The 14941-nt window shown below is 29.0% G+C and overlaps 1 protein-coding gene across 1 annotated transcript; it reads left to right on the top strand.

Annotated features, from left to right (window-relative positions):
• Positions 1–337: 337 nt before the first annotated feature.
• Positions 338–2139, top strand: LOC111280171 (deacetoxyvindoline 4-hydroxylase-like). The gene is made up of 3 exons (XM_022867358.2): positions 338–1042; positions 1134–1455; positions 1634–2139. Exons 1-3 carry the CDS (start codon positions 498–500, stop codon positions 1889–1891), a joined length of 1125 nt encoding a protein of 374 aa, XP_022723093.2. The 5' UTR covers positions 338–497; the 3' UTR covers positions 1892–2139.
• Positions 2140–14941: the final 12802 nt, after the last annotated feature.

Genomic DNA, 14941 nt, shown 5'->3' with positions numbered 1-14941 from the left:
ATTTTTTTTTTTTGAGCAAAAAGTACACACTAATTTTAATTCAAAGTGAAAATAAATATACAGTACATAGATAAAGTTTCCTAAATTTCCTATCCAACAACAACAAAGTACAATTTGTCTCCGCTAAATTTCTTAACACGGACAACCCATAAATTAATCAAAGTAACATCATCATGATTTAAAACAAAAAAAGTCATAATGAGATCTCACAAAAGTCATGGATGCAATTTCCTAGAAGGATGGCTGCAAATTCATACCTCTTGGATGAGTTACATGCATATATTCTTTGTATGGACCCGTGAATGATCAGACTGATAATTTAGGTAGCCATATGGATTTTTTTGGTTAATAATGACCACTTTGACTAGTCAAGGCAAGGAAAATGTGGTTGTGGACTTTGTGGAACGGTTGTTGTCTTCTTATCTGACTGGCACTGGAGAGAGTTCATTATGTTTTAAAGCAGATTCACAATTTCACACAGACAAACAAAAAAAATTATGGGCACAAAAACTGGAGAAGTTCAAGGAGATTCTAACCCTGATTACGACCGCCAAAGTGAAGTGAAGGCTTTTGATGATACAAAAGCCGGTGTCAAGGGAATAGTAGATTCCGGGATGACCAAAATTCCTTTTATGTTCATTGATCAGAACTTTATCCTCGAAAACAACTCGAGTTGTGTCATTTCTCATCAGTTCAGTGTCCCAATCATAGATCTCCAAGGTATCAGGGAGGACTTAACTCTGCGTGCTGAGGTAATTGAGCAAGTTCAGATTGCTTGTGAGAAGTGGGGTTTCTTTCAGGTGGTTAACCATGGAATTCCTGGAAGTGTTTTGGATGAGATGATTGATGGGATACGTAGATTTCATGAACAAGAGACCGAGGTGAAGAAAGAGTTCTATACCCGTGACACAACTCGCAGAAAGGCGTTGTATCTAAGCAACTATGATTTGTACAAGTCAAAAGCTGCTAACTGGAGGGACAGTTTGGGTTGTTTGATGGCTCCTAATCCACCTGACCCTTCAGAATTGCCTGAAGTTTGCAGGTAAGCGTTAGTCATTTATCATATGAGAAAGGTTTCATTCGATCCCTGTGCTAGCTCTTGCTAGAATTTTCTTTTACAAATCACCTTGCAGAGACATAGTGATGGATTACTCCAAGCGAGTGACGACATTGGGGTTTATACTGTTTGAACTGCTATCTGAGGCTCTTGGGCTCAACCCTGGCTGCCTTAAAGATCTGGATTGTGCTGATGTACTGCTCCTCATGGGCCATTATTATCCTAAATGCCCTGAACCAGAATTAACATTGGGAACTAGCAATCACAAAGATAGTAGCCTTATCACCATACTTCTGCAAGATCAAATGAGCGGCCTACAAATTCTTCATGAGAATCAGTGGGTTTATGTTCCATGCATTCCTGGAGCTTTGGTAGTAAATATTGGAGATTTTCTACAGGCAAGTCCATCTCCAGAATCTTGGATATTGTATCTGATGATGTGCCTTACCATTGTGAACATAATTAGAGTAAACAATTTGATATTTGTATAGCTTCTGTTTTAATTATTGGAATTGAGCCAATGCAGATGGAATGTATCAGAAAATATAAACAGATCTATTTCTTGTTTGAGTGCAGCTTCTTTCCAATGACAAGTTCAAAAGCGTTAATCACAGGGTCTTGGCGAAAAATGAAGGCCCAAGAATATCCGTGGCATGCTTTTTGACAATAGAAGATAATCCTGGAAAGGCATCAAGACTTTATGGACCAATCAAGGATTTGATATCAGAAGAAAACCCTCCAATCTACAGAGATGTCTTGGTTAAGGACTATCTGTCAAACTACTATTCAAAAGGGCTTAATGGTAACTCTTCACTATCACCTTTCAAGCTGTGAAATTAATCTACTGAAGATAATTGGGGGCAAAACTGGAGGCTTGCAGAATAAACAATGGTTTCTTTCTTTCTTTTTAAACCTTCGGTCATCATGGACTCGTTTTGATCAAGTAACCTTCTAACTTCAACTATGTTTTATCAATGATAAGGTGATCAATTCATGCATATGTATGTTGTGGACTGTTGTTCAAGCTGAAGCTATAGTCTGGACTTTTTGATACCTGACTCTTTAGAATTTTTTTTCCAGTATTCTAGTTTTTATGGGTTTTCTGCACTATATTAATTTTTTGGATTAATGTCTTGAATTATAATGAAATGTTAAAAATCTATAATATGATCTATGAGTTATAAATCTTTTAACTAACTAATAGATTGGAACCGTGCTGTGATTGTTTTTAGGAAGGCCAAGTCCGGGTCCTTCTCAGTCATTATGCTGATAAAAGGAATTGACTTTTATCTGGAGAATATCCCAGAATAGCTTCCATGGAATAAATAATGAATCTGGATCCTAAAAATAACAATACCTTCGAATAAGCATGAGTACTCAAATGAAATAAAGCAGCTAGATAATTCCCCATACTTAGAGCTAACATCATAAAACGTTGTTGGGACATGTAGAGTAAGCTAAATCCCTCTTAACATCTTTTTCCTAAAGAGCTAAAGTAGCACTTAATAATTCTGATATTATACTTATAAAAGATATTAGGGTTAAATACATATTTAGTTTATGAATTTTATAACTTTTATCATATTAGTATTTAAATTTTTTTTTTATCACATTGGTACTTGAACATTCAAATCTATTATTACGTTAGTATCAGAAACTAATACCGTTAATTAATTTTTCTAACGTAGTATGAGCATCCAATAAAATATTAACACTTGCAAAAAAAAGTCTATGTAGACACCCATTTTTTTTTTCTCTTTCTTTTCCTTTTTTTGAACCAAGTTTTTCGATGAATTGATAAAGGTAGAGTTTCAATCTTATTAGAACTCTAAGATAAAGGAATTTCAATTTTGAAATTGAGATAAAAAAGTTTTTTTAAAAAAAGGGATATCAAATAAAAAAATAAGATGATTTTGATTTGAACCATCAAAGAGCCTTATATAAGAGCCAACAATCACAAAGCAAAGACACGGAGAAATACAAAAAAGGAAACAGAGAGAAGTGGCAGGAATCGGAGGCTAAAATTTTTTGAGGAGGATTAGTTTTCTGAAGTAGTTTATGGTGATTTTATTGTTGTGGTTGGAAGATTAATTTTTTTTTTTGAGATTTTTCTGTCATTTTTTGAAAATTTTTTGGAAATTCCAGAATCAGATTGAATTTTTTGACAATAATTCAAGTTTTCCAATGATACTTCGGCCAAAACCCAGTTTTTCGATGGTAAAGATCTATAAATTGGCAAGTTTCACTGGAGTTCTTTACGTCCTAGAGAGAGACACAGAGAAAATAAAGAGAAGAGAGAGAGACTGTAGGGAAGCATCTGAGGGAAAGAAAAATTTTTGCCTTTTTTACGTAAGCTAAATGATGTCATTTTGAGTCAGCAATTAGGCAGGGTCTACGTGTTTTGCCAAGATTCAACTCGACCTGCAGCTTTCTGACCCGTCAACCTATGTCATTCAACTGTTGTTGAGCCATTAAGCTGAGCTGCTTCTAAGCCGTTCTAGCCGAGTTCGTTTCTGGAGCCATGTCCCTGTTGAGTCGCTCAGCTGAGCCGCCAAAGGTTTTTTTTTTTCCTTCTCTCTATTATTTATTTATTGATTATTATTATTATTTTTTCTTTTATTTATTTATTAACTAAATTGAGCTAATTTGTTTATTTAATTAAACATCCTTAAATTTTCAATAATTTGTTTTAATAAAATTCTAAATTTTTTTTTAAGAAAGTTGAAAGTATTAATTTTTCTTAAAATTAAATTTTCAAGAAAAAGAAATATTTTTGAGGAAAAGTTAAAAGTATTAATTTTTCTTAAAAATAAAATTTCGAAGAGCATTTTGAAGAAAAGTTGAAAGTATCAATTTTTCTTGAAAATAAAAATTTCAAAAAAAGTAATTTTAAGGAAAAGTTGAAAGTATCAATTTTCCTTGAAAATAAAACTTTCAAAAATATATTTTGAGAAAAAGTTGAAAGTATCAATTTTTCTTAAAATAAAATTTTTAAAAAGGTATATTTTGGAGGGAAAGTTGAGAGTATCAACTTTCCTTTAAAATAAAACTTTCAAGAAATGTCTGTTCAAGGAAAAATTGAAAGTCCCAATACTTCTTGAAAATTTTTAGTGTAAAATAATCCGACAATGGAGCTTCTGCAAGTGAAACAATAGTTTTTTTGTATACTCTTGAAGTGAGAGAATTTTCTTAATTTTTTGCCAAAAGTATTAGAGTCAATTAAGAATAATTTTCAATAATTAAATACTTGATAAAATTTTTAAGACCTAATAGATAACACGAAATTGAACTAGTATCATATTTTGATGGGTGTTGTGAAGGTGCTGTAACATTTCTCATTGTAACTGAACTCCCAAACTTAGTTCTAGTTTCATAGATATTGAATTTACCTTTTAGAAATACTTAAGTCGAACTTAGGAATCCTCTTTAAAGGGGACAAATTCAATGAGGTAACCAATCGCACCTAAATAAAAAGATTGGTGGAAATTCCTTAAGTTAATGTTTAGTTATAAATTTATGGATTTATATATTATAACAGTTTGACGACTTTGCTGGGGATAAGTTGAGAGTCAGGCAGCAAATAAATTTATGTGTTCCAAAAGCCTAATAAAATTGAACTTTTTGTAGAGATTTTTCATTCATTCATTCTATTTATTTACTTTGCTAATTATGTCATTCATATGCATATGCATAACATGAGCTCTATACCCGAGCTCTATCCTTTTAGGAAGGAGTAAAGTACCTATGCTTTCATGAGGTTCTAATGCCTCTGTAGTGGCTAGTGAAATACTTTTACTCAAATTGAATCTTTTCCACTTGTAGCCTGTAATGGGTGAGGATTGGGGTGCCTACTAGTCTGTGATAGATAATGATGTAAGGAGCAATTTGAGAACCTTTAGACTACAGCCTTAAACCACATATAGTGAGCATAAGGAACCTAACCTGTAGTTAAAGCCTTACCTTTCCGTTTCATAGAAAAATCCAACAGCTAAGTTACATTTTTACAATGATTGATTTTTCTTGAGTGAAAATTAGTTGTTGTTGTCATGTTGTATGAATTGTCTTTCATCTATTTTTTTTTTTATTTAAAGCAAGATAACATTAGGCTGCATATATTTTTGGCATTCATTTCACAGGTGTTAACTTGAAATCATGTTAAAATTATTTTTATAGTCCTACTTTCATGACATGAGCATGTAGTAATACAAGCATCTTAATTTGTGGTAATCAAAGGTTCAAGGGTAGCTCGACCATCGACAAATTCAAGTCAACCTGCATGTTATCCATATAATACTCAATCACAGACAAGGTAAATGGAACATGAACAAAATACTCATATGGATAAAATTGAGAAGGCTCAGGAAGAAATAAAGGAGAAGTTGACAAAGATGATGAAAATGTTAAAAAAACTGGATAAGGGTAAGACAGTAGAAGAGACCCCTTATTTGAATGAAAGGTAAGATATTGTGGATCTTCTACACTTTTCTAGGCTTGACCTAAATTAAGGCCAATCTCCTCAAAATACATAAGCCCTACAGATGCCATTTTTTTAGGCATATCCTGAAGTGCCATTTCATAGCTACACTAACCTTACCTTTAGGGCCAAGGCACGTGATCCAATTAAAGACCCTAATTTTGATGATCTTAAAGAGAAAAAGAGATTAAAGATGAAAACTTCTAAGGTGATGGAAGACCCGAGTATACAACAAATGAACCTTTTAGAAGAGAGAGTGTGAGCTATCGAAGGAATGGATTATTTTGGCTCTGTAGATGCCACCGAACTATGCTTAGTGCCAGATGTGGTCATCCCACCAAAAATTAAAGTCTTCGAATTTGAAAAATACGATGGGATAAAATGCCCAATAAGTCATGTTACCATGTATTGCTGTAAAATGACTACCTATGCTCATGATGAGAAACTATTGATGCATATATTTCAAGATAGTCTCACTGGCTCAGCCGTGAGGTGGTATGTCCAGTTAGATCGAATTCGCATCCAATCCTGGAACAATTTGGCAAAGGCATTCATCACTCAATATCGACACATTATAGACTTAGCTCCAGATCATCTATCTCTACAAAAGTATGGAAAAAAAACCTTCTGAAAGCTTCAAAGAGTATGTACAGAGATGGAAAGATGTAGCTACTCAAGTTCAACCACCTCTCACTGAAAAAAATAATCATTTTATTTGTGAGTACTCTAAAGCCTCAATATTATGAGAAAATGATTGGGAATGTCATAAAAAATTTTATCGATATAGTGATCTCTGAAGAAATGATAGATAATGCCATTAAGAGTAACAAGCTTAAAGAGGGAGAGACCTTAAATACAAAGAAGGGTGGGATGTCTAAAAGAAAAGAAAGTGAAGCTCAAGTTATGAGTTTTGAAGGATAACAGTTCAAAAGTTATGCCCTATACCTACAGTCAGTATATCTTGCCTATTATCCAACCATTAATCATGTTGCACCAGTCTCTTACCATCCTGTTCCACACCTAGTCTTTTGACCAACTTTTCAAACACCCACGTATAGGCCCAGTCCTATTACTACACCAGATTCAATGCCTAATAACCAAGCGGATGGTTTAAAGAGATCCTAAAATAATTAAGAAATGGCACACATTGACCCTTTCCCCATGACTTACATTGAGTTATTCTCAGAATTGGTTAAAAATAACTTAGTATCTCCTCTTATTCTAGAACCATTAAAGCAATCTTATCCCCAATCGTATGATGCTAATGCCACATGCGATTACCAAAATGAGAATGTAGGCAATTCTATAGAAACTTGCCCTACTTTCAAGCACAAGATGCAAAGTTTGATCTAAAAAGGCTTGGTAAGCTTCGATGAATTAGAAAAATCTAATAGCAGTAAAAATCCTTTACTTGATCATACAGGGACATAGTCTTAGGGAAGACAAAGATGTTGGTACTGGCTAAAAGTTGCTTGGATTTCTTTTAGAGAAATGCTAAGATTTTTTTTATGTAATAAGATTTCGCTTTTTATCATTTTAATAAAGGGCAAGTTGATGCATTTCATTACATTTTCTCTTGCATCCAAGTCATTATTTTTGTTACCTTTCATACCCATTTTATTCTCATTCTCAAATTTCAAATGGTAAATGTTTGGACAATGATAAACAATAATTTTGGGATTTAATTTTAAAAACTCATTCATATTCATCTATAGAGATTATTTGAGCAAAAAAGGTAATTTGTGAGCAGAAATCATTCATGAAAAATATGCATGTCTTAAAGGCATTTAATCAGTTTATCTTTGTTCAAAATATGATCTTCAAAGAAAGCATTCACATTTGAGATAAAAATTGGCCATCTTTCTTTTACCATTAGAAAAACCATTCATTGTTACCCCTTTGAGCTTGTTATAATTTTTTTTCTAAAAAACCCTGACTAAGGATCACTTTTCATACTAGGGGCAAAAATCATAAAAGGTCTCAAATAGAAATAAAAAAGAAAAGTAAAACAAAGAAAAAAATAAGAAAAAAAAAATGAATGCTACACATGATTTGGGATAAATTAATGAGAGTCATTTTGTAAGGGATCAGATGAAAAAATAAAAAAGTAATGAAATGATGTGAAATGGGGCAAAATGACAAATTGCATTGCATGATGAAAAATGATCCTTTGGTTTTGAACCCTTTAAACATATGTTTGGAGCCTATTTTATCCATTTCTTTCTTGACCATTTACCATTGCCTACATTATAACCTTTAAAAGTCCATTTAGATCAAATGTGAATGCTCGAATTGAATGATCATATGTTAAACTAAGGCATGCTCATGATGGAACAACCAAATCATGCTTCGTTATTCTAGAGATCGATGTAGAATAGATATCAATAATGGGTAAAAGAAAAAAGAAAGAGAAAAAAAAAAGAGAAAATGAAAGAATAAGAAAATTGAAAAATGAAAAATGAAAGATGAAAATAGAGACTCAAATTGAAAACCTGAAAGGGTGATTTGGGTAGAAAGACATTTGAGCTGAAAACTAGAACAACAACTCATTATATGAAAGAGCAATGTTATCTGAAGATCTTTTGAAACTGGAGCAAAGTGCGAGAGCTCAAAATGATTTTAAAAATCAATGGAATGAGTTTTTAAAAAATAATCCTGGATTAATGTTAGAAATTATCTGAATATTCATTATTTATATATTATTAAACCATTCAAACACTTACCCCAGTGACATGTTTTGAATTTGTTCCTTGATCTATTTATTTTTGTACCAAACTTATTCTTGTATTGATTTCTTTTTCTCTCAATTCACCTTATCCTCCTCACTCATCCTTAGAATAAATCAAGAAAATATATGATTGCGTTGTGCTGAATTGAAATGATAATCAATGAATGATAATATTCATAAAAGATTCATGCATTCGTTTGAAAAGAAATCCAAGATGATAGGGGTAAAAAGTGAAAAAGATTATTTGAAAAGGCAAATGTGGTACCCAAGTGGTGAATATGGTGATGGATCAACCAAAATAATATGTGAGTTGTGACCAAATTCTGAAAATAACATGGATCAGTTAGCAAAATTGGTGAATTACTTCTGAAAATGTTACTACTAGAAAGTTAATGTGAGATGGTGGAATCTTGAGAACCTTATTACCACAATTAATTAGAATGTCATTTTAGGGACATTTTCATTACATTGCATTTGCATCATGGTTTAATCATGCATTTGAATCATGTAATGAACATGTGAATCATGGTTTAGAGTATGGTATCTACATTGTTGTGAGAATTTGGGTTATTGCATTGGCATCATTAAGAAAGCATTTGCATCTTTATTTTGACTTTGGTAGGGGAATTTTTAACTTTGAAACTTCAAAAATTTTTCATGATGAGATTTTTTACGAGGAAAACATCCCAACTTTTAAAGTTGTGAAACCTTTTCAATGATAAGGATGATTTGTAAAACCTCAAGATTAATCTTTAATAATTCAAATGAGAATCTTTGAGTTTAAAATTTTTTTTGATGTGAATACCTAGAGTTTTTTAATCAGAATCTTGAAAATTTTGGATGAAATTCTAAAATTTTTGAATGAGAACCATTAAAATTCTAGTTGTGAATCTTTAAAAGTTTTTTGCAAATGTGAATATTTGAAATTTGTGAATCTTCAATTCTTGTGAACTAAAAATTTTGAAAATCTTGAATTTTTACGAATCTTCAATTCTTGTGAATATAAAGATCTTACGAATCTCCAATTTTTGCAAATCTCTGATGAATTTAAAAATCTTGTGAATCTTCAATTTTTGTGAATTTTATGAATCTTTGAACCTTGTGAACTTTGAATTACGAACCTTTGAATTTTGATTTTTTGAAACTCAAATTGTGAATTTTTGAGTTTCAAACTTATATTGTGGATTTGTTATTATGAAAATTTTAAATGCTTCAAATCGTGATCCTTTGAAGTTTTGAAATTTCATAATTGAAGTCATGACTTTGGCGTAGTCCAAGTCAGTCATTTTAGACTTCGGTTCAATCTAAGTCATTTTATTTTGGGTTTCGGCCTATGCCAGATCCTTCTTTGGCTCCGTCTAAGTTATTCATTTCAGAGTTCAGTTCAATTTAGGTCATTTTGTTTTTAGGTTTCGACCTAAGCTAAATCTTTTTTCGACTAAGTCCAAGTTGTTTATTTCAGACTTCATTCAATCTAGGTAATTTTGTTTTTGGTTTTAGCCTAGGCCAGATCTTTCTTCGGTTGAGTCTAAGTTTTTTATTTTAGACTTCAATTTAATCCAGGTCATTTTGTTTTTGGGTTTCGACCTACGCTAGATCTTTCTTTGGCTTAGTCCAAGTTATTCATTTCAGACTATGGTTCAATCTAGGTCATCTTATGTTGGATTTTGACTTATGTCATATCTATTTTTGGGTCATTTCATTTCGGACTCGATCCAATCTATGCTAAAGTGTTGTCTCCCTTGAATAAGGTCATGATGGGTGTCTATGTCTTTGCATAATTTTTGTTTTACAAAAAATATGCAAATAGGGGCAACTATAGACACCTTTTTTTTTTTTTTTTTTTTTTTTTGAACTAAGTTTTTTTATGAATTGATAAAGGCAAAGTTTCAATCTTATTAGAACTCTAGGACAAAGAAATTTCAATTTTGAAATTGAGATAAAAAAGTTTTTTTTTTAAAAGGGATATCAGATGAAAAGATAAGAGGATTCTGACTTAAACCCTTAAAGAACCTTATATAAGAGCCAACAATCACAAAGTAAAAACACGGAGAAAGACAGGAAAGGAAACAGAGAGAAGTGGAAGGAATCAGAGGCTTAAATTTTTTGAGGAGGATTAGTCTCTGATGTAGTTTCTGGTGATTTTATTGTTATGGTTGGAAGATTAGTTTTTTTTTTAGAGATTTTTCTGTCATTTTTTGGAAATTTTTTGAAATTCTAGAATCAGATTGAATTTTTCGGTGATAATTCAAGTTTTTCGATAATACTTCGACCAAAAACCTAGTTTTTTGACAGTAAAGATCCAAAAATCGATGAGTTTCATCGGTGTTCTCTATGTCCTAAAGAGAGATGCAGGAAAAAAAAGAGAAGATAGAGAGAGCGTAGGGAAGCATCTGAGGGAAAGAAAAATTTTTGCCTTTTATATGCAAGCTAAACAACGTCATTTTGGGTCAGCAATTAGGCAGGGTCCGCGTGTTTTGTGAAGATCCGACCCGACCCGCAGCTCACTAACCTGTCAACCCATGTCATCAAACTACTGTTGAGCCATCAAGCCGAGCCGTTTCCAAGCCGTTCCAATTGAGTTCATTTCTGGAGCCACGTCTCTGTTGAGCCACTTGATCGAGCCTCCAAAGGTTTTTTTTTTCCTTCTCTCTATTTTTTATTTATTGATTATTATTATTATTATTGTTTCCTTTATTTATTTATTGACTAAATTGAGCTAATTTATTTATTTAATTAAACATCCTTAAATTTTCAATAATTTTTTTAATAAAATTCTAAAATTGTTTTGAGGAAAATTGAAAGTATTAATTTTCCTTAAAATAAAATTTTTAAGAAAAAGAAATATTTTTGAGGAAAAGTTAAAAGTATCAATTTTTCTTAAAAATAAAATTTCGAAGAGCGTTTTGAGGAAAAGTGAAAAATATCAATTTTCTTCGAAAATAAAATTTTCGAAAAAAATAATTTTAAGGAAAGGTTGAAAGTATCAATTTTCGTTGAAAATAAAACTTTCAAAAAAAATATTTTGATGAAAAGTTGAAAGTGTCAATTTTTCTTGAAAATAAAAATTTTAAAAAAATATATTTTAGAGGGAGTGTTGAGAGTATCAACTTTCTTTTAAAATAAAACTTTCAGGAAATGTCTGTTTGAGGAAAAATTGAAAGTCCCAATATTTCTCGAAAATTTTTAGTGTAAAATAATCCGACGATGGAGCCTTTGTAAGTGAAACAATAGTTTTCTTATATACTCTTGAGGTGTGGAAATTTTTTTAATTTTCTGCCAAAAATATTGGAGTCAATTAAAGATATTTTTCAATAATTAAATTAATTGGTAAAATTTTTAAGGTTTAATGGATAACACAAAATTGAGCTGGTACCATTTTTTAATTGGTGTTGTGAGGGTGCTGTAACTTTTCTCATTCATAATCGAACTCTTGAACCTATTTCTGGTTTCGCAAAAATTGAATTTACCTTTTAGAGATACTTAAGTCGAACTTAGGAATCCTCTTTAAAAGGGACAGATTCAGTGAGGTGGCCAATCACACCCAAATAAAAATATTGGTGGTGACTCCTAAGTCAATGTTTAGATATAAATTTACGGATTTATATGTTATAACAGTCTAGTCAGTACCATATTATCAATGTCACGTCATCCTTAAAAGCAAATTTAAAAAAAAATAAAAAAAATACAAAAAAAATTTTAAAAAATTCAAAACATTTTAAAAATTTCTAAAACATTTAAAAAACTTCAAAAAAAAAAAATTATTCTAAAAAAATATAAAAATATGAAAAAATTTAAAAAATTTTAAAAATTTATAATTTTAAAAGATTATAAAACACTAAACTAATGTAATTTTTTAATTTTGAAAAAGTTTAAAAAATTTTGAAAAATTCAAAGCAATTCTAAAACATTCTAAAAAATTTTGAAAATTTATAATAATTTAAAATTTGTAAAAAATAAAAAATATGAAATACTGTTATAAATGAAAAAATTATCATAATTTGAAAAATTTTAAAAACTCTGAAAACTTTTTAAAAAATAAAAAAATTCAAGAAAAATTAAAATTTATAAAAATTAAATTGTCTTAAGATTTAAAAAATACAAAAAGTTAAAAAACTAAAAATAAAAATAAAAAAAATTAAAAATTTTTAACGAATTTTGAAAAATTAAATAATTTCAAAATTTTGAAACATTCTTTAAAATTAAAAAAATCTAAAAAAACTCAAAAATTTAATAAAAACTCAAAAAAATTTAAAAATTTTTCAAAATTAAAAAAAAAAAAAAATATATATATATATATATATATGAAAATTGAAATTGTAAGTTTAATAAATTGGAATAATTTTAGAAATTTTTTAAATTTTTTAAATTTTTTTAAAAATTATTATATTTTTTCAAAAAATTTTTTATTATAGTTTTTTGAGTTTTTGTTAACTTTTTTTTTTGAATTCTAAAAAAAAATTTAAATTTTAATAAAATTGTCATTTTTTGTCTTTTTTTTTTTTAAATTTGGATTTCTTTAAAATTTGTAAAATTGTTGAAAAATCTTATGTTTCCATAATTCTTTTTTGAATTTTTTGAAATTTTTTAATTTTTGTAAAATTTTTAGAATTTTAAAAATATTTTTGAAAATTTTAAAATTTTGAAATTATTGTACAATTTTTGAGAAATTGTTAGAATTTTAAAAGAATTTTGAGAATCTTTTAGGTTTTTTTAAATTTTTAATAATTTTTAAAAATTTTTGGAATTCTTTTAAAAGTTTTTAGAATTGTTTAGATTTTTCATTTGAATTTTTGTAATTTTTTTGAATTTTCATAAAAATAATTTTTTTAAATTATTTTAGAATTTTAGGAAAATTTTTAGAATTTTTAGAATTTCTTAATTTTTAGAATTTTTAATTTTTGAATTTTTTTAGAATTTTTCTTTTAAAGATGACGTGCCATTGATGATGTGGAGTTGATTGGGTTACTTTAATATATGTTAGCATTTTATTATATGTTCAAGTTACATTAGCAAAGTTGTCATTATTCACGAGTACCCATATGATAATTGATTTGAACGTTCAGATATTAATGTGATAGAAAAATGTTTTAGACATCAATATGACAACAATTGTAAAGTTAAGTGGCCAAATATGTATTTAACTTAAGATATTAGATTCATTGTGTAAGGATAGTACAATTAATCAATTATGATTTGGTGTTATGTAAGATTCATAAAAAAATTATATGGAATCTACATTTTTAAATGATAAATTCTTGTATAATTTTTTTATTATAATTGATTAAGTTTAGTATTTTTAATAAAAAGAATTTCAAGTGATACACTCCTCTTCTCAAGCTCAGCATATTCAATAGATTCAATTTTTATTTTTTATTTTTATTTTTTTTAAGAGAGAAAAAGGTATCTCTTAAATAAATTTAGGTTTGAATTTTTGATTAATTTAAGTATTTTATTTGAATAAGATGCTTTAATTTTGTACTAAATTTGTATTTAATACAATATTATAAAATGGTTAAAAAATAAAAAAAAATTGTGGGATCAATCCAAAACATGCCACATGACCAAAAATACCACATGGCATTTTAAAATTAAAAAAAGTTTTACATCAACAAATCAATGTTATGTCATCAAATTAATATCCAAGTTAGTTTGCTTAACAAAAAAAATTAGACACTATTAACGATTGTTCTAAAATTTCAAATTTCAAAATGTATAAATAATGCCAATATTGAAACCATTGTCAAATGATTAAATTTTAACTTTTAATCTAAGTAAAGGAATGATAATATAATTTGACCAAATAAATAAAAGGAGAGGAAAATGAGAAAGAAAAATATAAGTCAAATGAAGGGTCTCTATTGTCTAACAAAACAAAAGTTGAGTTTACATCTATTATATGTGAAGTCAAGTAATAATTTGTTGAACTTTTAATTTCAATTTTTACAATCTTGAATATAAAAAAAGTTGAGGTAACAGACATGAGAAAATTTGTTACTTGGTATTTAGTCTGTTATCATCTAAAACTATAATATCATTTTATTCTTTCAAGAGACCAATGATTGAGGGAAAAAACATATCTTTTTTTTTCTATTTCATGATAGTTAGGTTTTCTTTCATATAATACTTCATCCCTTTTTCTTTTACTAAACAATGTCTTAATAAACTGATGGGCTTTAGTATTAGTCTAGCCCAATTATTATTTGGGCTGGGGTATTACAACCTTACGAAAGTCAAGATTTGAAACATTAAGAAAAAGTATTGGCATTTCCAACTGAAATGCTAGAAAGGATTGTTGGCAATTGAAACAACTTAGTATAGCATTTCTACTGTAGTAATTTGTTTTGCCATTTTGTTTTCTTTTATTTTATCAGACTTTAGAAAGCATGATAGATAAGTTTTTGGTGAACCAAATTGTTAGGTAAACAAATTTTTGAAGTAGTTAGAAGTTGTTGAATCAATATTTTGTATTTTGAAGTTTATAAATGAATGAAATGTAGCCTATGTTAAATAAAAGGCAATTTGTTGCAATACCACATTAGGTTTTTTATTTTTTCTTGTGTTCTTATTGTGGTTTAAATCTTTCAGGTTCTTTTGAAAACAATAGCTTGTGTTCTTCTTAGCTATAACATGTCTTATTATAAACTTCATAGAAATTGTGTGTTGATATGAATAAAGTTAT

This window comes from Durio zibethinus, chromosome 27, assembly GCF_047325235.1.
Source record: "Durio zibethinus cultivar Kanyao isolate XHJ-2024 chromosome 27, ASM4732523v1, whole genome shotgun sequence".
NCBI classification, from domain to species: Eukaryota; Viridiplantae; Streptophyta; class Magnoliopsida; order Malvales; family Malvaceae; genus Durio; species Durio zibethinus.
Note: the sequence above shows the minus strand (reverse complement) of the source record. Positions and strands in the feature narration are given on the sequence as shown.

Bases quoted from the DNA above. Each gene is read 5' to 3' on its own strand.
- LOC111280171 (XM_022867358.2), top strand. From the start codon at position 498: ATGGGCACAAAAACTGGAGAAGTTCAAGGAGATTCTAACCCTGATTAC. The intron at 1,043-1,133 runs GTAAGCGTTAGT...ATCACCTTGCAG, and splicing joins GAATTGCCTGAAGTTTGCAG to AGACATAGTGATGGATTACT. The intron at 1,456-1,633 runs GCAAGTCCATCT...GTTTGAGTGCAG, and splicing joins ATATTGGAGATTTTCTACAG to CTTCTTTCCAATGACAAGTT.